Source organism: Squalius cephalus (assembly GCF_949319135.1).
Source record: "Squalius cephalus genome assembly, chromosome: 10".
NCBI lineage: Eukaryota > Metazoa > Chordata > Actinopteri > Cypriniformes > Leuciscidae > Squalius > Squalius cephalus.
The window spans coordinates 28398457-28426321 of record NC_137131.1 but is presented as its reverse complement, the minus strand read 5'-3'; the positions used below and the strand labels follow the sequence as shown (position 1 = coordinate 28426321).

The 27865-nt window shown below is 35.9% G+C and overlaps 3 protein-coding genes across 18 annotated transcripts in view; 1 reads left to right on the top strand and 2 right to left on the bottom strand.

The window, feature by feature from the left end:
* The first annotated feature begins 419 nt into the window (after nt 1-419).
* Nucleotides 420-17621, top strand: aanat1 (arylalkylamine N-acetyltransferase 1). Of its 3 annotated transcripts, none has more exons than XM_079882609.1 (4): nt 420-538; nt 15949-16069; nt 16371-16525; nt 16679-17621. In XM_079882609.1, the coding sequence occupies exons 2-4, from the start codon at nt 15958-15960 to the stop codon at nt 16982-16984; spliced, it is 573 nt and encodes a 190-aa protein (XP_079738735.1). In that variant the 5' UTR covers nt 420-538; nt 15949-15957; the 3' UTR covers nt 16985-17621. The 3 variants fall into 3 exon arrangements, with proteins under 3 accessions (XP_079738735.1, XP_079738734.1, XP_079738733.1); XM_079882608.1 differs by having other exon boundaries at nt 15888-16069; XM_079882607.1 differs by having other exon boundaries at nt 15834-16069.
* LOC307165203 (uncharacterized protein) lies at nt 3857-15838 on the bottom strand. 11 transcript variants are annotated; one of them, XM_079882604.1, is made up of 15 exons: nt 15047-15086; nt 10831-10888; nt 10659-10731; nt 10530-10565; nt 9971-10068; nt 9272-9575; nt 9147-9182; nt 8986-9017; nt 8776-8890; nt 7722-7755; nt 7530-7643; nt 7216-7408; nt 6849-6981; nt 6464-6571; nt 3864-4521 (listed from the first exon to the last, which is right to left on the bottom strand). In XM_079882604.1, exons 10-15 carry the CDS (start codon nt 7735-7737, stop codon nt 4078-4080), a joined length of 1008 nt encoding a protein of 335 aa, XP_079738730.1. In that variant the 5' UTR covers nt 7738-7755; nt 8776-8890; nt 8986-9017; nt 9147-9182; nt 9272-9575; nt 9971-10068; nt 10530-10565; nt 10659-10731; nt 10831-10888; nt 15047-15086; the 3' UTR covers nt 3864-4077. The 11 variants fall into 11 exon arrangements, with proteins under 11 accessions (XP_079738726.1, XP_079738721.1, XP_079738727.1 ...); XM_079882600.1 differs by having other exon boundaries at nt 3857-4521; nt 7530-7755; nt 15047-15838; XM_079882603.1 differs by lacking the exon at nt 8776-8890 and having other exon boundaries at nt 15047-15505.
* Nucleotides 17622-17934: 313 nt separating the features above from the next.
* LOC307165198 (inactive rhomboid protein 2-like) overlaps nt 17935-27865 on the bottom strand; it is a 211471-nt gene continuing 201540 nt past the window's right edge. For all 4 annotated transcript variants that reach the window (XM_079882586.1, XM_079882585.1, XM_079882587.1 and 1 more), the window contains one exon: nt 17935-19469. In XM_079882586.1, the coding sequence (XP_079738712.1) occupies nt 19050-19469 (420 nt within the window). In that variant the 3' untranslated portion in view covers nt 17935-19049. The remainder of the gene's footprint in view (nt 19470-27865) is intronic.

Below are 27865 nucleotides of genomic sequence, written 5' to 3'. Positions count from 1 at the left end.
GCAATTTAAAAAAAGGTACAAAAGTTTTATTTTTGATAAATACAGAAGTGGAGAGGGTGAATGATAATTCATTATGGTTGTAAATGCTGCTTGAAATGGTTTTTGTTTATGCTTTTTTTTTTTCTTAATATTAAGATAAAGTATTATTTAAATTTATGTTTAATTTTTTTATTATTTAAAACGTTATGTTTGATTTTTCTTGTTTGAATGTGAATTGGTATGGGTAGTTACTGGGGGTAGGTCTTGATAAGCCTAGGGCTTCTACCTATCCCTTTTCGAACAGGTTGATTATCATGCTAAAACTTGTTTATTTATTTGTATGGATATTTCATACGCATTGCTGTCTTTTTTAATTTTATTATTATTATTATTTTATTAATTGTTCGAAATAAAGATTTCATTCATTCATTCATTATTGCTTGCTATGGCTCTGTACAGTCACTATCGGTCTTTATTGTAAATAACTCTAATCCACCAGCTTTGCTGTTTGACGGAAATGTAGACTGATCCATCAGCCCGAGTGGTGATTTGTGTACAGGTAGGCGTACTTACGGTGTACATTTTAGGACATCGTCAGACCTCAGTCATACAATGACAAGGCGTCATGCCTCAGACTAAAAGGCTTCAGTCACAGGACAAAACGGCATCGTGCCTCAGACTGAAAGGCTTCAGGTCTCAGGAAAAACTACGTCAGGTGTCAGGTCTGTCTGGTACAATTAGACATCGGACAAAACGGATCAGATTAAAAGTTATCAGACAAAAAGACATCAGCCGAAACGGACTCAGATTAAAAGTTATCAGACAAAAAGACATCAGCAGAAAAGTTATCAGACAAAAAGACATCAGACGAAACGGACTCAGGTGGAGTGTGACGTGTCGCGCTGCCCCGCCCCATATGACGTCACGCGGTTCATAACAAGCAAACTGGTGTGGAACGGTAGATGATGGCAGATGGAGGTAAGTCGCTCCTGATATATTTAATTTTAACGATTTTAATTAAATGCTAAACTAATTCAGTTGTACACACAGGAGAACATGCATTTCATGAGTATTAAAAAAGTTTAAAAGTTTGTAATATTGCAACTAGCTAAGTTTAGTTTGTACGTTGGCAAACTGTAGTAAAGTTACCCTTACGAAAAATAACCATGGTTTTACTGCAAATAAAACCAAAAACCATGGTATGCACAGAGTAACCATGGTTTTGCTACATTAACCATAATTGTACCATGTTTGTAGTAAAACTGTGGTTATACAAATGGTAATAAATGCACTAAAAAACATTTTTGCCCATTCACTATAAAACAAACCATGATTCATTTTCGTAAGGGTACAGCAAATTCATTTGAGTTGTTGAATTAAATGATTTTGCAAAAACAATGGTTCTGTCTTACAACTAATATGTATTTGTTTGTTTCAGTCAATCAAGAATGGATACAGAGATAAGTATCCTGCATTATAGATGACTTATATCAGTGGTTTTCAAACCTCTCCTTAAAGTACCCCCAGCACTGCACATTTTGTATATCTACCTATATCTGACACACACATTTAAGGTCTTGCAGTCTAATGAGTTGAATTGGGTGTGATAGATGAGGGAGACATACAAAATGTGCATAGCTGGGGGTACTCCAGAACAGGTTTGAGAACCACTGTCTTATATTATAAATGTATTGCTATATGTGTTGATAGCTGTAATACTATCATGTTCTGTTTGCTATACTACTGAATGAATTTTAAAACTTTCTACAGAATTAAAAAAAAAACTTCACATTAATATGCCTTAACATATTTAGATGAAATGATAAAGTTGCTATTTGACAATGGCTTCAAACAAAGAGAAATGTGCTCTTTTCTTGGTGCTTCTGGATACAAAATTAGGTAATCATTAAGCTTTACTGATGTAAAATATACAATATATCAAAATATGCGAAATGTTTACAGTATCTTATGCTTTAATCTTGCAGTGAAAGGCACCTAAGAAGATTACTAAAATCACTTGGTTTGAGACGGAGGAGTTTTGACAGGCCCCATAATGAAATTCATATGAACATAATGCTATTGATTGATTTAAACTACAGCCTAAGCCGATATTTTTGCAAATTGAAGGTGTTGATAGGATTAGACAGCATGGGCTTTGACAGACCCAGCTAAGATCACTAAAATAAGGGGTGGAGTCTAACCGACAGGCTGGTAAAGGTAGAGATAGCACATTGTAGAGATTTATACCACTGTGTTTACCTTTATTATTAAAAAAAAAAAAAAGAGTTTGGATGTTCCGCTACTGGTAAATTATTTGTGTAAAAGATGCTGAAGAAAGTCATATAGGTATCAAAAACAGAGTAAATAGTAAAGCATTAACTAGTTTTCTGACTGATGTTTTGATTAAATAAAATGTTTATTGTAATGCATATTTTATAATTTGTTGTAGGAAATGACAAATTGAAATTCTTTGGAATCTGGGTACATCTTGGTATTGATGGGTATGCAACCTGTTCATTTAATGAAGTTCATTGTCTTGTAATTTTAGTCTCTGAGATGTAATCTAACTTTTTTTTTTTAACCTACCTGAAATCAATTTAACAGATTTTCTCGGAAAATTATTTGGCTTAAGGCTGGCACCTCCAACCGACAGCAAACCTTTGTTGCAAGGTACTTCTTTGATGCCATTCAGGAACACAGTGGTACGTATATTTGATGTTGTACAATACATGGTAGGAGAGACCTTCTCATATCTCCACACAAGTATTATTATTAAAAACATTGATTGTTTTTATTATAGGTTGCCCACGTTTCATAAAAGCAGACAGAGGAAAGGAAAATCTTCTCGTCGGACAGATGCAAGTGGCATTTCACTTTCGGGAGTCTGGTGATCAAGGACGAGACTCCTTCAGAGTGGGCACATCAGTACATAATCAGGCATGTGGGCATAAATGCTATTATGTATTATAATGCATGCAAAATATATTTTTTATAACAAGAAACATTTTGTTTTATTAGCGAGCTGAATGCTTCAACAGTATGCTGAAAAAAACATGGATCAAAAAATGGCAGGTGACATTTGAGGTGAACTTAAACTGTTTTTGTCTGTTGATTGGAATGTATGGTACATGCTTATTGAAGCTAAATTAAAGACATTTTTGTAATTTATTTACTTTTCTATAAAATGTGTTTTTAGGCCATGATGGAATCTGGCATGCTCGATTTGGACAATCCTGTACAGATGCAAGTTAAAACCCGCCCTCATGTATCTGCTTACATTTAATAAAAAAATAATAATCAATACATGCTAACCTACAGAAATTGCCTGCAATATACACACCTTCCCCTTCTTGAGAGAGAGCTGAACATAGAGCAAAGACTGTGGAACACTCACGACATTCGCAAGCAAAGGAATGTTCCAGGTCCATTTGGGAAACCAGACCTTCTCTTTACTGCCCCACCTGAAGGTATCTGTTTCGTCCTAACTAAAATGGTTCAGAAAAGCAGTAGCCAATGTTAAAATTATCTTTCTGCAGGCTTTGCTGATGTGCTCTGCAATGTAGACGACGACCTCCTGAAGTATGCAGAACAGCTTGTTTGTGGAGTAAATGAGCCTTTGTTGGTGGTGAACAAAGCATTCAGAACAATATCAGAGACTATTCTTCAAAATACAAACTTCCTATCATCACCAGAAGGGTCTTTGGTGAATTTCTCCACTAACATGAGGTAAGCTGCCACAGTCCTTCAAACAAGAGGCATCTCCATTCCGTCCACATTTGCAGAGGCTAATGAAATATACCAGCTACTGGCCAATGAGCCAGGGTCTTTGTAACTGCTTATCTAACAAACAAAATCCAAATAAAGAGTCCAAATGATTAATAAATGAAATTGCAGAACATGTTTATTGAGGTCAACATGAATTGAAACGAATACTACAACAAACAGCAGTGTTAGGCAGAGAGAAGAACAGTGATCATAATGCTAACGTTTTACCAACATTGGTATTTTTAGTACAAACTGAAACAGGCAAGAAATGTTACACTGTCCATGTTAGTGAGGTAAAGTCTAACAGATGTTCGGTATTCAAATTCCTTACATTTACCATTCGTAACCATAACAGCCCTTTAAGTCTGGACCCTCCACTGCTTTGAGGGACAGCACCACAGAGGAAGCTTCGGGTCTTGTTGGTGCATCATAATGCAACATTGTATTAACAAATGTGTACTTGTCGCTGAGATGTTGTAAAGCATGTGGTGGCACCTTTTTGGCCATTAGACTGGACAACTCTCTTTGGTTTTTTGCTGTCCATGGTACCGATTTCGTGAAAATCTCAAGGTACATTGCTCCAAGAGACCAGATGTCAGAACTCCTGGAAGCCTGTTCAAATTCAATTAGACACTCTGGGGCCATATACAGAAAAGTTCCCCCCATTGGCCCTATGCCCCCTCCAATGAGTCTACTGCCTTGTCGTAGAACGACGGTGTCCCTTATATTTGCAAGGCCCCAATCTGTCAGTACAGCCTTTTTGGAGAACTGGTCGATCTGTTTAGAGTAACAAAATAGAATGTAAAATGTTAAATTTATGCAGTGGTGGCCAAAATGATTAGAACAGTAGTATTTTCACCAGCTAAAAAATGGTTTAAAATCAATTATTTCTATCTTTTGCTGCAGTGTCAGTAGAAAATATAAAGGTTTACATTTCCAAACATTCATTTTGCCAATTGACCATATGCACGGATTACTTCCTTGTTTAGACAAGCCAGCTAAGTAATTTCCGGTCAACTGTACTGTGCCATAATAGGAGCGTACTTTGTTTGTTTTCTCTACATAATCCATTCACAATCAAAGAAAAGTGTTGTTTGTCTATGAGGACCAAACGTCCATGTATACCGTTTCAAGAATGACATACGCAAAAAATATGTGAGTAAATCGGCTTTTTTTTAATGATTGACAGTAATAACCGGACGAAACATCTGACAAGCTGATGTCAAAACAGAGCTTAAATGATTCATACTAAATTCAGAGTAACAAAACTACAGCAGTAACAAGTTTGTGTTGGTTACATATAGGCTATTTAATAGCTTTTACAGTTCAAGATAAAACTTCAAAGATGTAGTTACTAAATTAAATAAAATATTTCATATTAATATGAATATTCATATTGATTCATATTGAGTGCATTATTTAAGTATTATACCATTAATATTTAACTAATTTGTAGTGAACTAATATATATATATATATATATATATATATATATATATATATATATATATATATATATAGTATTTAAATAAATCGCCCTTCTGCCATCTTTTGGTTATATGGGTAATTCCATATCATTTTTAGCTTAAAAAAGACATTGTTTTCCGTGAAAAGGCAATTTTTTCCCATGTCGTCTTTATGACTGAAAATGAAAATGAGTTTTTGAAGTGAATTTTATTGCACAGCTGTAGTTGGAAAATAATAAAGCCTTTAAATATTGCAAGATTTTAAAAATGTGTTCATGACTGAAGGGAAGTTACTGATTATCAAGAATACAATTAAGATGTCCTTGAAGAGAAGTATCGCTAGCTAGCTAATGTTAGCCTAAACACATTATGATAGTGTTTAGCTGTCAGCATTTAAATGTACAACTGTGCAGGTACTCTCCTGGGATTACCAGGCTCCGCATTTAAATTATATGTTAAATAATATAAAACTGAATGTTCGAGGCAGTAGAGGAGTCTCAAGAGTGACCACCTATATATAGCACATATAAAATAAGCTTCAACTGAAGTTAACGAGCTGGCTTATCTTAATGCGGAAGTTCTAAAGAACGCTCCGTGCATATGGTCAATTGTAATAATCCAGTGAGATTCAAGGAGTCTGACAACAGCCAGTGTCCACACAGAGATCTGATCTCATCATAATCCAGTCTGTCTGGAATGACATGAAGAAACAGAACAAATGCAGACAGACTAAATCCAGAGGAACTGTGGCAACGTCTCCAAGATTCTCCAAGAGACCTACCTGCAACGCTACAGTACTGTTCAAAGTTTTAGGCAGTTGTTTTAAAAATGCTGTAAAATGAGGATAATGTCATGAATAGATTTTCTTTATCAATAAACTTGAACTTAGTTTTTCAGGTAGCTTTGCAGGTAGGTTTCTTGAAGGTTTTCGGAGATGTTGCCACAGTTGTTCAGGATTTAGTCTTGTCTCAATTTGTTCTGTTTCTTCACGTCATTCCAGACAGACTGGATGATGGTGAGATCAGATCTTTGTGTGGAGCACTGGCTGTTGTCAGACTCCTTGTGCAAACAAACATCTCACTGGATTATTACAATTAATGGCAAATTGAATGTTTGAAAAAGGAAACTGATATTTCCTACTTACACACTACAGCAAAAATATTTAACTTGTAAAAATACTAGGTGTTCTAATAATTTTGGCCACCACAGCATTTTTTCTATATGTACTTACTGGTAAACTATAAAAGTCTTACCAAAACATTGGCTGGCTTTAAATCCTGATGAATTACATTTTTTGAGTGAATGTACTCAATGGCCATTGAGATGTCCAGTGCAACAAAATAACTGTCATCTCCTTCAAGCTAACAAAACATACAATGCAAATTTGAATCATATATTTGAGTCATATTTCACTCAAGAGAGAAATGCACACACAAAACTGCATAACCTTCACCACATACATTCAGAGACAGTTATGTTGTTAAGTTATGTTGTCTGCTTTGCATTTCTTTGGATCTCCCTCTTAATGTATTTTTATATTAAATTTTGATTTGGCATTTAATTATTACAGGCACCCTATTAAATATTAGGACAATTTTTCACAAACGTTCAATGAAAAATGTGACTTTTTTTTTTTACCTTAACACAAGAATTGTCATTGTGTAGTGCATCATCCAGGGTTGTGCCATGTATATACTCATTGGCCAGCAGGAAGGCGTTGTCAGTGCGGGCTGCAGCCATGAGTCGAACGATATTGGGATGGCTCAGTCGCCTATAAATTACAATGAAATGTGACAGACATTTAGCAAACTGTCAAAATCCTATGCACAGCAAAACTGTTAAACAATGACAACAATAAAAAAAACTAGCACACAGTAGAAATGCACTGTAGAAATGTTGTTATTGCCAACTGTTCCATTCTTCCCAACTGTTAATATTAATACAAGATTAAATAAAAAATTATGTTTAATTATAAGACATAATTAGTTATGAAAATTTATCTTACAGTGAAACAAGAATTTCATGCTGGATGTCTTGGTCTGGTAGTCCTGCGGTGCCATATAGAATCTTTTTTATGGCAGCAGGTGTGCCCTGAAAGTAACCTCTGTATACTTTTCCAAATGCACCTTCACCCAATAGGTTCTCTTCTGTGTAATGGATCAGGGACTCATCCACATAGGGTAGGCGTGGAACATATACTATATGTAATAAAATTGAAAGGGAAAAAATGCTATCATTTCATGCATTTAAAATATTACTTACTTTAATCCTAATTTACAAAAAATACTGCAAACTTGTTGTCTTGGCAATATTACTTACATGATGGTAATATGGTGACAACATTGGACGACACATAAAAGACTTGATTTTGTGGACGTCCACCTTTGTCTTCAGATCCTATGCCTTCTTGGATGGGTTTCTCTGCAACAAGTTCTGGAGGTGTGTACCCACTTTGATTTTTTTTCAGAGCAAAGTCCATCAAATTCCCTTGTTCTGCCATGATTTACTCACCCTCATGCTGTGGCATATGGTATTATTTTGTCCACTTAAAACACAAAAGGGAAAAAGTAACACATTTTTTTAAAATTATCTATACATAGACAGATAACAGACATAAAGCCCCAGAAAGACAAAAACTAGCCATACACACAATTTATGTATATGTACTCTGGGTTCAGTTACACCAACTGTGTATTTAAAACTATTTGTGGTGTAAACAGGCACTAGTTTTTTTGGCACTACTAAATTTTATGCACTGACAAACATTGATGTTTTTCACCATTAAACAACTTGCTGGTAAAAAAGTAAGCCCACATATAAACTATAAAATTATGACCAGGAGTAACAGTTACAATACAACAGCTGACTAATTAAGTTATTTAAATCATGAGACATATTTTTCCCACAGACCGCAATCCTCTCCAAATTATGATTTTGCTTTTTACAGTATTTAAAATTATGTAAACTGGCTTGATAGTGGCAAATCTAATACTGTATATGTACAATATATGCATATAATTGAAATGCATGGCATTTTTACACTACTGTACTGTTTACAAATTTGGAGGTTTACAAACTCTAAGAAAAAAACACTGTAGCTACATTAAATACATAACTAAGGAAAGACAATGTAATGAAATATAAGAATCTTTGATGAATGCACTAATTTGCAATATTCTTAAAATCTTGACATTTATTAAAGCTTTATTCATAGTCAAAACACTTTTTTTGTGTTGTAATGAAATGAGGACAACAATTTTTCTTGATCTATATTCTATGCCACATTAAAACCTATCACTTGGCTTTTGGAAGTGTTTTTATTATTATTATTTTTTTTATTTTTTCTTATTGGAGATAACAGCCATGGTTACTGTTAGCTGTAATTCAAATCATATTTTAATTTGGGGTGAATTACTCCAAGGATTTATCAGCACTAGTGGATCTTACTGCAACCGGTTCTGAATTTGAATAAGCACCTAATGCCTGTCTGAATAAATGGATGAATTAATGTATTTAGGTGTGTATGTAGGTAGGTATGCATGTATGTAACGTGATCTTTCTGAACCTGGAACTGGATCAGTGCTTTCTGATCTCCCATCATGCAGACCTGAACCTAAGCCCCTCACTACACTTTGGTCTGTAGATCTTCCTAAAAATCTGGATCTCTTTGGTTGGAAATCCTATAAACAACCATCAAGATCATCTGTCTTATTAAACATCCAAATATTCAACAGTAATAATTTAGTTTATTTACAAATTAGTAAACTGAAGTTACCATAGATGAGTCAACTTCACTTTCACAAGTTCCTTGGAAAAGAAGGGAATGAAACATATATAAATGGAACACATACTAAACAATTAATTAATGAGCAACTGTTATGTATCACAAAACATACACTGCATTTAAAATGTGTCATGAAAATGTATGGTACATACCTGATATTGAACTGTTTTCACCAAGGCAAATGACCTCTGTAGATACAACATGCAGTTGGTACTGTATTAAGACAAGAACAAGTTAATAACATGCACATTAAATGTAATTTTAAACATTACAATACCCATTTCTCTACGTCCAATGTAAAACATTCGCTTCCAGATGGTTGGGATCTCTGCTACAGATCCAAACTCCTGATCAAAGTGTTCCTTCGTCCACCTTGTCCCATCTGCTTGGCAGAGAGTAAACACACTCCCCTCTCTCTCTTTGTCTGACCAAAATGTCTCCTAGCCAAGTTTTAGGAGCTCATCATAGCCCTCAGTGCCTGTGACAATTATTTGTGGTGGAGCCTCTTCAAGGATGATTTTTTGATATCTGCCTGGTTTTTTTGCAGTTCTTGGTTTCCACTCCATGGGAGCCATTTTTATCTTGTATCAAAAGAAATAATAGGTTACTTTTAATTTACCTTCAAATACCTTTAATTTTCCCACAATCATGTTAAATACATATCACAATGGCACAACAAAATAAAGTTGAAAAGTTTGAAAACCCTTGATAAAACTTAGTTTAATTTTAGTTTATTAGTTATGAAAGCTATAATGCAATTTTGGATAGGCAGACAGACAGTTAGATTAGATAGATCTGACCCAAGTTTGGTGTTTCTAGCTTAAAAGTCCTAGGACTAGTTAGAGTCAGATATTTTAGTCTCAGCTAAATAATAATAATTCTAATTAGCAATTCAGCTATTTGGCTTGAGAAAGCTAACCAATAACAATAACAAGCCTAGATTGCAGTAGAACCTTTAGAACCTTTAGAACCTAACCTTTAAAAGGGGTTTTCCCTTTTGACGGAGGGGAAACTGGCATTTCTTCACTTGTGGTTTTATTAATTGTTTGGCCTTGGTAAAAATGTGTGCTGCATCTGTAAAACAGACATTAGATTTCCATTAAACAACCACTTTGAAATGAAAGAACTGGCAATAAAGCAAACAAAACAACTCTTCTATAATGACAGCTGAACTGACTTTTTTTCTACATGAGCAAATCAAGGTATGGGAAAATGTGTTTATCTTCTTGGTCTTTTATTCAAAATAATCACCAAAGATATATCTATTAATCAATTATTTGTTACTCAATTATATGCTTGTCTTTAATACTTTAATCTGAAGAATGGAGGAACAGACTATTCCTCCATTCTTCAGATTCAGAGGTCTATGCTAATGAGCTCTCCTCATCAGGTCAGTCCACAGGTTTTAGATATTTTTAAATCAGAATGATGAAAAGGCATGTCATGACCTCTTTAAAAGTTAAAGACTAGGTCCACTTTGCTCATATTTAAGGGTGACAACATTTCTGTCGGACACTAAATTTTTGTCATCTTACCTATGAATGCCTTCTGGTTTTTTGTTTAGATTGAGTCTAGAATGTTAAAGAGAAAAAGAAAATATATAGAAGAAAATTAATTAAAAGAATATAGGTCTTGCCAATCTTTAAAGATAAAAAACAAAATACCTGATGTTCCTTCTGCACCACGTTCAAGCAATAAATCCTTTACTTTGGAATCAAAGCCCTTGAGTAATCTCATCTGCACATCAGGAAAAGCAGAAGTTTCCAATCCATGTACATATAGATACACTTTATGTAATATAATTGCATTATTACAGCAGAAAGCCCCATTACATACCATTATCCAGTTGTTGTCTGAGATTTTCATACACCTTCAACTTCTCCACTTTTTTGTTCTGAAAGACATAATACAATTTGACAATATGACATTAGCATATTACCACTGGTGGAAATTTTTGAGATTCACTTAGCAGCCCTGTTGAAAAAACAGCATATATGCTGGTTATGTAGGTTTGGAACCTTGTTTAGGGATCCAGAACCTACCTAAAAATGCTAGTTTAAGCTGGTCCTTTGCTGGTTTACGCTGGTCCCTGACCAGCACATGACCAGCTAAGGACCAACATAAACCAGCATTTAAACTACCTAACCAGCATATGCTGTTTTTTTCACCAGGGAGTCTGTAGTTTGTGGATTTACAATTGAGCATCCGTAGTCCAGTGGGCCCTATTTAAAGAAACTGCAGGCCACCAGTTGGTCCTGTTTTAGATGTATTTACACATAAAAAAATTGTATTATCTACAGTGCCTTGCAAAATTATTCACACCCCTTCATTTTTTTCACATTTTGTTATGTTGCTGCCTTATGTTAAACCAGCGGTTCTCAAACTGGGGGCCGCGGCCCCCTGGGGGGCCACTAGATGGCGCTAGGGGGGCCGCAAAGAAATTCTAGAATATGAAATTTTTTTTTTTCATTATTTTACCTGTACGCAAGTTAGGATTGTCCTATGTGAACTATGATGTATTTAAAAAAAATATATATATTTTAAAAATAATATCAATTATACACAGCACATTACGCTGAAACGTCACCAAACCGTTGAGGTACTAGTGAACACAACGACATGAACACGCCGATAAATGCCAAGACTATTTAAAATGGACAAGTTTTTAGATAGAGGATGCAGTGTCTCAGCTGAAAAGGTCACAACAGAAGAGCCCAGCGTGAAAAAAACGAAACTGCGTAAATTTGACGACTCGTACATAAAATATGGCTTTATGGAACATAGTGACGGCAGACCACAGTGCACACTGTGCTTGAAGATTTTATCCGTTGAAGCACTGAAACCATATAAACTCAACCGACATCTCACAACAATTCATCCGGAGCATGCAAATAAAAGTAAGGATTTTTTTCAGAGAAAGAAAGAAGAATACGTCAAGCAAAAGGTACGACTGACTAACATCACGACAATACCTGAGAAAGCACAGCAAGCATCGTATCTTGCAGCCCTGCGAATAGCCAAATGTAAAAAGCCTCACACAATCGGAGAGGAATTAATAGGCTACTTCCAGCAGCAGTGGATATGTGCCGAGTGATGGTCGGGGAGGAGGCCGCGAATAAGATTAAATCCATACCGCTGTCCAACGATACAGTAAGCAGGCGGATCAAAGACATCTCTTCTGATGTAAAATCTCAACTGACCGAAAGATTACGATCGTGTGAGCAGTTCGCGCTTCAGCTTGATGAAAGCACTGACGTTAGTAGTGCTGCGCAGGTATTAGTGTACGTTCGATATGTATGGGACAGTAAAATTATGGAAGATTTTTTATTTTCAAAAGAACTCGAGGGGAGAGCCACAGGTGAGGAAATTTTCAAAATGTTGGACACTTTTATGGTAGAAGAAAATCTGAGCTGGGAAAAATGCGTGTCTGTTTGCACTGATGGTGCGGCAGCAATGACTGGGCACAAGAGTGGAGTTGTCACCCGAATTCAAGCCATAAATCCAAAGATCGCAGCCACTCACTGTATGCTTCATCGTCAAGCACTTGCATCGAAGTTAATGGCACCCGAGCTGCATGATGTGTTGGAAGTAGTAGTAGCGGCTGTCGTGAAGTCAAGACCGCTGAAGTCACGTCTCTTCGCAAAACTATGTACAGAGATGGGAGCAGCTCATGATCGGCTACTGTTCCATTCAGAGGTGCGGTGGCTCTCACGTGGAAGGGTTTTAGAGCGAGTGTTTGAACTCAGACGTGAGCTTCAGGATTTTTTGAAAGAACATAAACCCGATCTAGAACTGTTTTTTTCTGACCAACAGTGGATGGCAAAACTAGCATACCTTGCAGACATTTTCAGTAGTCTCAATGGACTGAATCTGTCCATTCAGGGATGTTATTCCACAATACTGGAGGCAAGTGACAAAATAAATGCATTCAGGAGAAAAATTGACCTGTGGGTGCGGAAACTACAAAGAGGCATCACCGACATGTTTCCAAATCTATCTGAATTTTTGGATACAAACTGCATGGCAGTGGACTTCATGCTCAACACCATTACCAGTCACCTCACCTCACTGAATGAACATTTCAGTCGCTACTTCACAGACATTGACATGGAGAAATATGACTGGGTTCGAGATCCCTTTTCTTGTGATGTGATGGCCAGTGGCCTCAGTGGAAAGGCTGAAGATGAACTTTTGGAACTGTCCAGTGATCGTACTCTCAGGATGAGATTTAATCAGCAGGGCCCAGCAGAATTTTGGCCCACAGTTGAAAAGGAGTACAAGGAGGTTGCTCTTCAGGCCATGAGAATATTGCTGCCTTTCCCAACAACATACCTTTGTGAGACATCTTTCTCAGCCATGATGGCAATAAAGACAAAATACAGGGCACGGCTTAATGTGGAAGATGACTTGAGAGTTTGCCTGTCCCCAATAACACCCAGAATTGATAAGCTCTGCAAAGAAAGACAGTCTCACCCTTCCCACTGAGTTACTAGCTGTTACTAAATTGATGAGTCTGCATTGCATGATTTCTTTTATATTGTAAAACTTGTATAATTTAGTATGTCTTCTATATTGAAAAACTATTTCTTTAAGTAGAGCAGAATTTTTTTATGTTTCTGAAATATTAGAAATATTAATATTATCTGAAAATATTGCTGAAAAAACAGATTGCTGTTCAAATTGCAAACCAAACTTGAGCCACTGTCATTTACTAAAATGTAAGAAGTTTAATGCACTTTTTTACAATCATATGTCAATTAATTTTTCAGTATCTTCTACTATGGACATCATAAATTACTGTTCAGTATTCAAAACTTTTGTTGCACTTTTCAGACAACATTATTGTTAACTGTCAAAACTATTTTTTATAACAATTTGTTATATTTTATGAAATGTAGAATTTAACAATTTTTGTATATTCAACATCAGAGACATAAGGCTACAAACAGAATTGTTGTTCCAGCATTGTACAAATTCATTTGTTTTTGGTACAATCTAAAATTTGTAAGTAAAATTGTCAGTTTGAGGATGTTTTCGTCATGAGTTTTCTTTTGGGGGGCCACAAAAGGTTTCACCCTACTCAAGGGGGCCTTCTCCTGAAAAAGTTTGAGAACCACTGTGTTAAACTACTTAAAATTACATTTTTTCCACATCAATCTACACTCCCTACTCCATAATGGCAAAGCAAAAAATAGGTTTTCAACATTTGTGCAAATTTATTAAAAATAAAAAACTGAAAAGATCCCGTTGCATAAGTATTCATACCCTTTTCTGGGACACTCAAAATTTAGCTCAGGAGCATTCATATTGCTTCTAGATGTTACTACACTTGGAGTGGAGTTAAACTGTGGCAAATTCATTTGAATGAGTATGATTTAGAAAGGCACACACCTCTCAGAAAAGGTCTAACAGCTGAAAATGCATATCAGAGCAAAAACCAGGTCCTGAGGTCAAGATAACAGCCTGTAGAGCTCAATGACAGACTTGCGTTAAGGCAATGATCTAGAAAAAAAAATCAGCTGCATTGAAGGTTCACAGAAGCATGTAGCCTCCATTATCCATAATGGAAGACGATTGGAACAAAGGACTGTAAATTGATGTGGGGAAAAACTAATTTAAAGCAGTTTAACATAATGCTGCAACAAAACTAAATGTGAAAAAAATGAAGGGGTATGAATACTTTTTCAAGGCACTGTACATAATGATATGAAATAATGACTTATTTCAGCCCCATATTACTCGCTTTGCTTGGCCTAACGTTTTAGGTAGCTGATTATCTGGTTAATTTAATTATTTAAAAAATGTGTCTTTATATAATACAATTAGGCTACATTTTCATCAAGCAGTCTAATAGCTCGAAATAATTCGCTTTAACTTTAACTTGTTACTACAGTTTGCCAACGTAACAAGCTAACGTTAGCTAATTGCAATATTACAAACTTTTAAACGTGCACACAATACTCATGAAATGCATGTTCTCCTGTGTGTACAACTGAATTAGTTTAGCATTTAATTAAAATCGTTAAAATTAAATATATCAGGAGCGACTTACCTCCATCTGCCATCATCTACCGTTCCACACCAGTTTGCTTGTTATGAACCGCGTGACGTCATATGGGGCGGGGCAGCGCGACACGTCACACTCCACCTGAGTCCGTTTCGTCTGATGTCTTTTTGTCTGATAACTTTTCGGCTGATGTCTTTTTGTCTGATAACTTTTATTCTGAGTCCGTTTCGGCTGATGCTTTTTTGTCTGATAACTTTTAATCTGAGTCCGTTTCGTCTGATGTCTTTTTGTCTGATAACTTTTAATCTGAGTCCGTTTCGTCTGATGTCTTTTTGTCTGATAACTTTTCGGCTGATGTCTTTTTGTCTGATAACTTTTAATCTGAGTCCGTTTTGTCCGATGTCTAATTGTACCAGACCTGACACCTGACGTTTTCCTGAGACCTGAAGCCTTTCAGTCTGAGGCACGATGCCGTTTTGTCCTGTGACTGAAGCCTTTTAGTCTGAGGCATGACGCCTTGTCATTGTATGACTGAGGTCTGACGATGTCCTAAAATGTACACCGTACGTACTGCTTTAATCCAGACTTTCTTATCAGATGTCAGATATAGTTTGCCACTTTCGTTTAATAGGTGGGGGAAATGTTTCTAACCATCTCCAATGAGTTTAACAATATCTGACTATTTATCATCAAATGCACTCACGCGGTTTCAGTAAACGTGATTAATTGTGAAAAGGGGGCTGGTTTAAGGCTTAGGGTGACTAATGGATCTTAAGCAGATGGATTGGTATAAATGCTCATGGTACGCCTCTATGATTCACTTTTGACACAGCTCCTGGAAATCGAACTGTAAACGGCATTTGAATATTATTTATTTATTTAAAAGGCAAAAGATATTTTTAAAAGCAACAGAAATGTCAGTAGTGAGCGCACTGCCTTTCTTGAAGCCTATCTACATGAGAGCTCCGATTTCCCCTGGCCGCCAGCGCAGGCACACGCTCCCCGCCAGCGAGTTCCGCTCGCTCAACACTGAGGACGCCATCAGTGTGTTCGAAATAGAGAGAGAGGGTAAGACAAAACTAACACTCCTATTATAAAAATCAAAGTGTGTTATTCATTAATTTGGCGGACAGTGCTTTTCGTTACTTTACGCATTTGTTATTTTTTGCCATTCCGTTAAGATTATATTGTCTATAACCATAATTACTTTTGTATTGAGTTAAATATGAAATTTTATAAAATGCGTTTTGATGTAGACTAATTAAATACTATATCCTACATTTGGTTACTACATGATTGAGGTGTATATATATATATATATATATATATATATATATAAATTAAGTTATTTTCTCGTTTTATCCCTCAGCTTTTATATCGGTGTCTGGGGAATGTCCTCTTCATCTGGATGAGGTCCGGCACTTCCTCACCCTCTGTCCTGAGCTTTCTTTGGGCTGGTTTGAACAGGGGAGGCTTGTTGCTTTTATCATTGGATCACTCTGGGACCAGGACCACCTTACCAATGTAATCTAACCTTCAAATCATGTATTCATTATGGTTTGAATGAATACATTCATTCAATTTTTAAAAAGTGTATTATTATCATTTAATCTTAACATGTAGTTATGTTTCTTGTAATTGGTGCACATGATTTATTTTAGTTGTCTCTCTTAATAGGATGCATTGACCCTTCATAAGCCTCATGGGACTTCTGTCCACATCCATGTGCTGGCAGTCCACCGGACCTTCCGCCAGCAGGGAAAAGGATCAATCCTGCTGTGGCGTTACCTGCAGTATCTGCGCTGTCTACCATATGTCCGCCGTGCCGTGCTCATGTGTGAGGACTTCCTGGTGCCCTTCTACCAGAAGTCTGGCTTTAAAGGGCAGGGTCCTTCTGAAATCACTGTAGGGCCACTTACTTTCATCGAGATGCATTATCCTATACGGGGACATGCATTCATGCGGCGTAACAGTGGATGTTAAGGGATCACTAGTCATGTAGATTTTTGGTTCTCCAAAAGGCTAAAGTAGTGAAGCAGTGGGTGTGTTGAAGCAGCTTTTGGTTTGGTCTAGTGCTATTTGTGTCAACTCGGTGAGTATAGCAAAAATGGTTAGAAATATTTTTAAAAACCTAACAGTGATGGCTGAAATGTATTATTATTATTATTATTTGAATTCATCAAGTCAAACTTGGATATTTTTTTTTCTCTCAAAGTCAGGTTATCTAATAGACTAGGTTTATATTATTGTTTATTTTGTATGGTATTTGTTATTATGCATTTCCCTAGATTTTATTTTCTTAATTACTCATGCACATTTTTAAATTTATGACAGATTTGTCTGTTGTGTTGTGAGATCGGAGGTCAAGGCTACTTTTTGTGTTCAGTGTCTTGTGGCTGCTTTAGATGTGTGTCTGTTCAATGGAAGCATTAAAATAGCATCAACTGAACACTTTTCCACTGTGATCTCTTATGAAAAAAGCCACAAGAGAGCATACGTGTTGGCTGGTATTTCTGTGAGTGCCAATGTGACAAACGTTTAATATACAATCTCATAAACGTGAAAAACTATTGGTTAGGCACCAGAACTATTTGATTTATTGATTAGAATTACTTGTTTACTCGCTTCAAATCAAAGGATTGAAGAGTTAATGTTCCATGTACAGAGGTGTTGCAAAACAGAAATCATCACCTAAATGTGTGTCGGACAATTTGAGATGTTTAAGACTGGTTTCCATTGCCTTTCCCTGTAGAAATCCACCACATATGCCTCCACAGTCTTGAATCAAGACATATATGATTTTGTATACATTTTGTAAGTAAAAATAAATAAAAGAATATATTTTTCAGAACGTTTGCTCTTTTCCCTTTTTAGATTAGTCCAAGTCATTGTGTAAATTTCTGTAGTGTTCACAGGATGACGATTCTGGTTTTAACATTGCTTTTATTTATTAAATAAGGCACAGAGAATTAGTCACATTTAAGCACTTTTTTTCTCACAAATTGTGAAAGACAGAAAGATAAACATATTTGTTTCACAGGAAATAACATTCTCAAATTTATTTGTATTATTTGAAGCATTAGTTATTTGGTCCACCTCTAATCATGTGTACAAATACCTTCAACATAAAAAATATTCCAGACTGTAAGATTGTCACTTCTGTTTTCTTTTAAGGCACAAGTGCAGCCCTCAGTAAACAATGATGCACTGAATATCAAAAAGAACAACAGTTGAATTTAACTTTGAAATTACAATAAATGGAGACAAAAGACCAAAACAATACATTCTGTTCCAAGGGAATGCACACATGATTTAATGCATGCAGTGCATCAATTAACACGAATAGCTGGTTGTCAACAACAGCTCCCCTTGTTCAATTCAACCGTATGCTTGCAATCCAGGAACACAAGTACAGGAGTTCTCAACATTCAAACTCCTAGTCTGTTCATAAATGTGGAACTAGACGTTACTAGCCTAGACAGAGGTTTTCAGTTGTCTATAGAGGCACAAAAACCAAATGAAGAATAAAGTATTTTTTTGAATGTCACTAAGGTTTCAACATAAAACCTTATTATTCATAGCCAGTTCAGTGAAATGACTCTGGCTTTTATTTAATTGCTCTGCAGTTCTTTCTGCAAACACAAACAGCCAAAGTAACAGGAAATTAACCTTTATGTGAATGGTATTTTATATTACAGTTATTGTTAGTGAAGTTAACAGCTGCATTTTTTTAAAGTTTAAGGACATTTAAAAAAGGGAGTATAAAGCTTTGGATGGACATTTAGTGTCAGATATTTTAAGATAAATGGATAGCAAGAGTACAATACAGGCTTCAGTAACAACACATCATAGTTTACCTGCACACTATCAGAGATGTTCAGAACTGCTTTGGGAAAACATGGACCACTGTGCATTCTAGGGGTTACAAAGGTGCTGAGCTCCAAATTTAATATGGCATTATTTGCTGTCTTCAATATTTTTTTATTGGGATTCAGCTTCCTTTCCCTTGCAGTCCTTGGAGAAAGTTTTAGTCTACACAAGAACAAAGCTAGTGTACCACATGATCAATGTCATAGCGTTCACAAAACTTGCTGGTAAAGGGCAAGCAGGTGAGATGCTCTAGCCAATGCCAGTTTATGGGGTAAATGTAGAACCAGACAATAAGTGAGGACACCAACCCCAAATATATAAGCAACGACAATAAAATAAGAGCTCGTTTGCGGTACTTGTCTAAGGTGCCAAATGCGACATATGGAAGGAAAGTAAAGGACAGCAGAAGTCCACCGAGGAAGCCAAAGATGTGAGCAATGTTGTCAATCCAGGGCAGAAGGCCACATAAGAAAAGGAAGAGAACAATGCCAAATAGCTTCAGGAAAGCCTTCCATGGCTTTTCCAACATCTGCCAGGCCTGGAACAGCTCCACAAAAAGACAGGCTAACAAACCGAACTGAGATCCTGCTGGACCAACCTAGTAGAAGAGAAAGATTAAGTCATGTCAGTATCATGAAGGGTGAAAGTGCATTCCTTTAAGGCACTTGAATGCTAGTGATGTTGTAATCTTTCAATAAAATTTCAATGGGACATCATTTCAATGAACTCATTCATTCATTCATTCATTCATTCAAGTTATTTATTCAGTCATGATGTTATTACAAACACAATAATAATCACATCAACAACAAAATAATAACATTCAATACTGAATAGGAGCATGAGGAAGACATAGACTTATAATTTCATGCCCCTTTTTTCAATAATCTGAGCTGGCACAGAACAGATGGCTCGCCGTTTTTTTGTTTTGTTTTGTTTTGTTTTGTTTTGTTTTGTTTTTGTTTTTCCGTTTTTCCCTATGTCGAGGTACAATATTACCTCACATCTAAATAATTGACAGTTTCAAATTTTTCAAACATTGGTTCTTATGCTTCACTGTCTTCGTATTTTCTAAGTACATTTTTTTTATACATTTTATTGAATTGAACAATCGTGTTACATGATTTTTGAACAATGTCCAAAGAGTTCCATAAACTGATCCCAATTACAAGAAACCCCTTTTGTTTTTGTGAGGTGCGTGAATATGGTACACAAAAATTGCCTTTTCTTCTGTTGTTACTGTCTGTGATTAGCATGAATTTGTTTTTGATATGTATTGGCACCAAATTATTTTTCACTCTCCACATAATTTGTAGTATTTTGAATTTGACCAACTCTTTAAATTTCAAGGTCTGCAGTTTTATAAACAGTTTGTTTGTGTGGTCTCGTAAACCTTTGTAAGTCACAATTCTTATCGCTTTCTTCAGAAGTAAGAACAGCCTTTCTGTATAACTGGTGCATGCATTACCCCACACTTCGGTACAGTATGTTAAATATGGAGCAATTAAGGTTAAGTATAGAAGCTGTAATGAAGCTTCATCCAATGTGTGTTTAACGTTATAAAGAATACCAATATTTTTACTAACTTATCCTTTGATATGATCGATATGAGGCTTCCAGCTAAGTTTGCGGTCTAGGATAACACCCAAAAATTTGATTTCTGAAACACATTTAATATTTACATCCTCAATAACTCATTTTGTACATTCTTTTTTTCCCTTATTTCCAAAAACCATACAATTTGTCTTATCCCAATTTAAAAACAATTTGTTACAATCAAACCATTTCTTTAATTCTGTCATTTCCCTTTCAATAATGGCCATTAATTCATTTAAATCTGTCCCGGTCTTGAACACAGTTGTGTCATCAGCAAACAACAAAAAATTCATGTCTTTGGAAGCCTCAAATATATCATTAATAAATAATATAAAAAGTTTAGGTTATGGTTTTTAAATTGAACATATTGGCTTCTATTACTTAAGTAGCTTTCAAGCCATTTATATGTCTGACCCCTTAATCCGTAGTGTTGTAATTTTGTCAACAATAGTTTATGGTTGACAGTATCAAACGCTTTCTGTAAGTCCAGGAATATACTTACAAGATACTGTTTTTTGTCCATTGCAGCAAGAATTTCTTCAGTTAAATGAATTAGTGCAACGGCGGTTGATCTATTGGATCGGAATCCGTATTGATAATCAAAAAGTAAATTATTTTTTTTCCAAAAATAGATCTAATTTATAAGTAAACCGTTTTTCTATTATTTTAGAAAACTGTGAAAGCATTGAAACAGGTCGATAATTATTAAACTCATGTTTATCTCCTTTTTTCATCTTCATTTTTTGAGGGAAAACACCTGAACTAAAAGAAAGATTGAAAATATAAGTTAGAGGTTGAAGTATACAATCTACAGTTTTTTTTTACAATACTCATATCTATTCCATCACCATCACAAGAAGTTTTAGTTTTGCACGTTCTCACAATATCTAAGATTTCAGTTTCGGTGCAATCATTGAGAAACATTGACTGTAAGATTCTACTACCTCCTGTCGCACTATTACACCATGCTACATGATTGGATTTTTCAAGTCTTTTTGCAATATTAGGTCCGACATTGACAAAGAAGGAATTAAACTCATTTGCAATATCTGTTCCACTATTAATAACCTTTCCTTTGTGCTCAAAATACTCAGGTAAATTTTGGCTTCATAACCTTATTTAAAATTTTCCAAGTTTCTTTAATATTAGTCTTGTATTCATATCATTTGTTTTTATAATAGTCTTTTTTTCTCTTTTTTGAACTCTTATAATGAACTCTCTAAAGACAAACAATAAATAAATAAATAAATAAATAAATAAATATGTAAAATATATAAAATAAAATATATGTTTAACAAACATTTAAAGGAATAATTTAAAAAAAAAACTAAAAAAAGAATAAAAGAAATGAAATTCCAAAACCTCTATGATTTCAGCTATTTATGTTTAATATAATGTTCAGGCTATTTCACGTCTTCTAAAACCCTACAAAGATTTGTTTGAAGAAAAAAAAAAAATTATTTTCAGTACACACCAAAAAAAATTCTATCAACATCTTCACAATATCCAAGAACTTCTTTGTTTGCATACATTTGAAAGCTCAGTGTACTCAACACCATATAAGGCAAAAGAGGAGGAGAAACTGCACACAGATTTCACTTATACTTGCATGTACAGTTTTGAGAGTGGTTTGAACATGCAGAACTGTGGAAAAGATACTTAAAACATATGTGCCCGGTTTCAAGGATAAGGCTTAAGCCTAGTCCCAAACTAAAATGGATATTTGAGCTGTTTTAACTGAAAGCTTGCACTGACATATTTTAAAATATTTCAGTGCCATTGTTTTGTCTCAAGATGCACACTAAGGCACATTTATAAAAGCAACTTAAATGTCCTAATTTAACTATGGCCTACTCCAGGCTTAATCTAAACCTTGTCTGTGAAACCGGGCCATGGTGAACACAACAAAACACTGATTCTTGAGAGTCGGGACAAAACATGTCCCACATAGAAAAGTCTAATTTATAGCAAAAATTAAGAAATTCATCATGATTGACATACTTACAAAGTTAAATCTATAATTCTATATACCTATCTGATTTTTAGAATAAACTTTTTTATCTTTTTGGGGAAAATTTGTTTAAATGTATGGTCTGTGGTTAGAAGGTCCATGTTATTGCACTCCTCAGCAAGAGGTCACAATATTAACCATCCCAAAAAACTTTAAAAAAGCTCTACAATTGTGAAAACATATATATCAAATAAAAAATAAGGGGTATACATATAAAAAACAATGTATGAAGTGAACATCAAACAATATTTTCCATAAAAATCTGCCTATTAAAGTTGTGTCCTCAGTTTCTGTCAACTCCGTCAGATTTTTTTCATAAAGCTCTTTAAATCAGGAAATAGCATGGTCAGCTATATCCCTGAGGACCCCTTTTCATCTCCCTGCCTGTGGTGAATGCAGCACTACCACACATGCTCTGGTACATTTTACATTTTTATATATTTTAGACAAACAATGTCAATATTCCTATGGTCAAAGCTGCACCATGTCAATACCATCTTTCTGTTAAGATACTTTTTTTTAAACCATAGTGGATTGAATTTAAGCATTTTAGTGAGGTTATTGGGACAGCTAGCAACTGAGGAAAAACTACCTAGCTGCAGTGTACAATACATGTTTTGGCGGGAAAATACATGCCCTTACGTCAACTCCGTCAGACGTCAACTCCGTCAGGTTCTATGTCTGACGGAGTTGACCTGTAAGCTGACGGAGTTGACAAATCCACCAATAACCTCTTAATGTGCGAATATAATATTATTTGTGAATATAGTGAAGGGTTAAACTGTTATTTCAGGGTTTTATTTACACATAAATTCACATACATAGCATGCATTACATTATTTAACCATACGCATCTGACTTGTAGATAATGGGCAGGCAGTGGTCTACTTATTATTGTGTAACGTGTAACTTTGCCAGCACTTTAATATATATATTTATATATGTAGAGACAGAGATAGAGAAATGAGAAGCCAGTGTAGGGCTGGGCGATATGGCCAAAAAAAATTATCACGATCATTTTTTTTATATCAGTCGATATCGATAATTATCACGATAAATGTCTTTCAAGTTTAAAGGCAGATTTTTGCTCCTAAGTGAAAGTTGTAGAAAACAGAGCGTTAATTGTGGTTTTAAACTACTCTTTATTGTCAGAACATATAATGACAAACAGGTGAACACTTCACAAATCTGAGGTAAAACATTCAAACATTTTTCGTCAACACCATCAGTTTTTCGTCAACACCGTCAGATCTTCGTCAACAGCGTTGGATGTATGAATGTTTTTGTTAATTTTTTTGGGGAAAAAAATATTCTTCCTTCAGTTTATGTTGTTTTTGTAATAAAGGACCATCTGATCTACATCCTCGTTTTATTTATTTAAGGAATTTGTTTTTACAATATTGAAATTAAAATCAAAGTCTGAAAATGCAAATATTTAGAAATCTGAGTTTTCAGAATAGTGTGAAATCACAACTTAAGTTTATATATTGTATTTTTTTACATAGAGTAACTAATCACTATTACAATATACTTCAGAACTTTAGATTCTTGTTGGATTTGAATAATTAAAATTGTATACTTTTTAGTGTGTCTGACGGAGTTGACACAAATCCAGTTTTGAAGGGAAACATGTTTATTTGTTAAAAATGTGTTTTTATTTAGAACCTGTTCCTTTACATGGTTAAATAGCTAAGACCTTTCTCTGCAGAAACATATAACTCTAATTGATATAGTGTGTATTTTAAAAAAAAGTTTTTTAAAACGTGTTTTGTCCCGACTCTCACACCGTGTCCTAACTACACGCGACGCGATAAAATTCCAGCGACAGGCAGTGTGTCTGTCCCAGAGCCATAGAGAGAAATAATCTCTCCGTGGCTCTGGTCTGTCCACACTAGACGCGACGCGACTGTGAGACGCCACAACCATGGTTGCCAGGGTAGCGGTTTTCCCGCACAATTGGGCTATTTTAGAAAAGGAGTTGCGGGAAAAAATACGGAGTTGCGGGTTGCGGTTTTTTGGGCTACATTTATAATGTACCGCGGCCGCAAAAAAATAAATAAAAATAAAATAAAATAATTGTGGACAAAGATAAAAGGGAACCTTTTATTAGTGGGTGTTGATCCCCGGGAATGAATACTTGGCAACAAACGCTGCTTCTCGCGAGACGCGAGTAGGCGCGCGCGCCACATTGACATCACAAATCAAGCATCATCATCACGTCACTCACATGAGAGCGTTGTAGTCAGAAGCGTCGGTTCGGTTGTCTGTGGATGAACAAGCAGCATTCTAAAATGTCAGGTAAATGGGGAAAGTATGGAAAGAAGTATCGCAAAGAATGGGAGACAGAGAAAGGATTAAAGGAGTGGATTCGAAGTGTTCCAAATGATGATAGAAAAGCGTTCTGCAAATATTGCAAATGTGAAGTAAGAGCTCACCACGGTGATCTGGTAGCTCATGCTGCGACTGAAAAACATAAAAAAAATGCGGCTCCTTTCTCAAATGCCAGAACATTATTTGACACAGGCAGTTCCTTTCTAAGAAATAATGCACCTGTGAAAGAGGCAGAGTTGAAGCTGGCTGCCCATGTTGCTTGTCACTCAAGCACTTCAACTGTTGACCACTTAGGAAGTGTTGTGGAAGAAATTTCGAAAAAAGGCATTAGTTTACATCGAACGAAATGCACAGCACTAATTAATTCAGTGATAGGACCAGTAGTACATGAAGACCTTTTGGAGGATGTAGGAAGTGGACCATACTCTCTAATTGTTGATGAGAGCACTGATGTCACGACCAAAAAACAACTGTGTATAGTCATCAGATATTACAGCAAAAAGCTCTCACGAATCATTAGCACTTTTGCAGGAATGATCAATATAGTAGCTGGTGATTCACTTACCATAGCAAATGCTTTATTCAAATTTCTGGATGAAAACAAATTGTCCATACTGAATTGCATCGGCCTTGCAACTGATGGCTGTAACACAATGTGTGGGCAACATAATTCAGTGCTACAGAAATTCCGTGACCGCAATCCTCATATTGTCTACATAAAGTGTGTGTGCCATTCTCTTCAGCTCTGTGCATCAAAAGCCGTCAGTGTCCTCCCCAGAAATGTTGAGTACATGGTTTCTCAGACCTACAGTTGGTTTTCAAATGCCACCCAGCGTCTCCAAAAATATTCTGAACTGTACAAAACCATAAATGTAGGTGAAAGCCCGCTGAAAATTCTGCAACTGTCTGACACTAGGTGGCTCGCTATTAGTGAGTGCATCAACCGGATCCTTGCACAGTATGTGGAGCTTAAGTTGCATTTTCAGTTGACAAAAGACAGTGAGAGGAGCTATGCTGCGGAACTGCTGTACCAAATGTATAGTGACAATATTAACCTGATATACCTGAAATTCCTCCAACCAATTGTGTCAGAGTTAAACAGACTTAATAAAATCTTTCAACTTGACAAACCTGATCCTGCAAAACTTCTTACGGAACTTCTAACATTTTACCGGTCCCTGCTTGAGCGCATAGGTTTGCCGAAGACATTCCAGAGCTGGCAAGACATCATGGAGTTTAACCTTTCTGATGAGAATCTTTTGCCACTTGATGCCGTAGACTTTGGGGTGCAGTTCCGTCTTGCTTTGTTTGAAGCCAATGGAATAAGTGACCTAGCTGAACAGGACATGAAACGCAGGTGCAGGGACTACATGCTAGAGTTATCTAAGGAAATTAGGAAGAGACTTCCAGATAACATTAAACAGTTAGAGGCTCTCAAATTCCTGTCACCGAGTCATACTCTGTCGTCAAGTAAGCCAAGGATTGATGATCTTCCCTTTTTCCACCTCTTCAAGGGAGATGTAGGAAAAGCAGAGCAACAGTGGAGAGTAATTCACACTCTGGAATGGAACAATGCAGAAGATGGCAAAACAGAGGACTTCTGGGTAGAAGTTTCTGCATACACAGATACTGCAGGTGATAGAAACTTTGAAGATCTTGGGAATTTTGCATTGAGTCTTCTTGCTCTACCATTCAGCAATGCAGCAGTTGAGCGTTCATTTTCCCAAATGTCACTGATAAAGAACAAGCTACGAAACAGGCTAGAGCAGAATTCTTTGCTAAATATAATGAGGATTCGAGCTTACATGCAAAGAAGAAACATATGCTGCCATGAATTTAAACCATCACCACGGATGCTTTCTCTCTTTACTGCTGAAATCTATTCAGCACCACCTGAGAAGGGTGGGGAAGAGAGCACCAATGTCTAAAATAAAACAGCCCTGAGATTGTATATAGTTCTGTTCAAATCTGTAATCAAAATGAGGCTGCGCAGTTAGACCATCTAAGAAGAAAATGTTGTGAAAAGTTCTGAAAAAGGAGAAGACAAACAACAACAAAAACAAAGGGACAAGTGTTCAAGTTCACCCAGTAAGCATATTTGTAATAATATTGATAAAAGCCAGTGTACGTTAATTTAGTTTAACAGTGTGTTATTTTTAATATTGATGCTTGTGTGTAAACAGAACAGCCGCAGATCTGGAGAGAAAAGCATCAGAGAGAAGTGCTGAGAAGAGAAAAAGTAATTACAAGTTAGTACTTCTGACTAGGGTCAGAAAATATCAGAGAGGACATGTTCTTATTTGACCTTTATTGTATGAGATTGTGTATTAAAAAAAACACAGTGTGTGATATTAAGAATTTGGGTAAGACAAAAGGCGAATACTTTAAACTTAAACTTATATAAATTTATTTTAAGGCCCTTTTGTGGGAATCCAGCCGTTGTCTAATCTGATTGGACACTGAAAAATTGGGCTAGTTTTCATTCCATTTGGGCGGGTTTTGAGTTGTCATTGGGCTGGAAATATTTCTGGGACCTGGCAACCCTGGCCACAACGTCAATCAAAAATAACAGCCAATCAGAACAGCGTGTGGGCGGAGTCTCGCGGCAAGTGCACAGCACTAGAGAGTAATCTTGACGGCACTCGCAAGAAAATGGATAAGTAGCTACTTAATCAAGTTCACAAATATTACACCACATAGGCTACTGAGTTACTAAAACAATCTTTGTCAAATAATACACTTGTTTGTTCACAGTTTTAACGTTCTTGTTTCCATTTGTTCAATTTCAAGATCTGAGGTGAATTATCCATTGTTGCTTTTACAGCTACAAAACTGGAGCATTAAATGACATTCAAAGTCACATTACACGCTTTTTACATTAAATAAAGCACATAAACAGTACCTGAGAGATTATCATTGCCACACTTTGTGTTTGTTGTTCCAGCGCGACGTCGCAGAAAAATAGAAACCGTTGTCGCCGTCGCGCCTGGTTAGGACAAAAACTCTGATTAACACAAGCGGCAACCTCCCCGTCTCTCTCTTGAAACCAACACGGA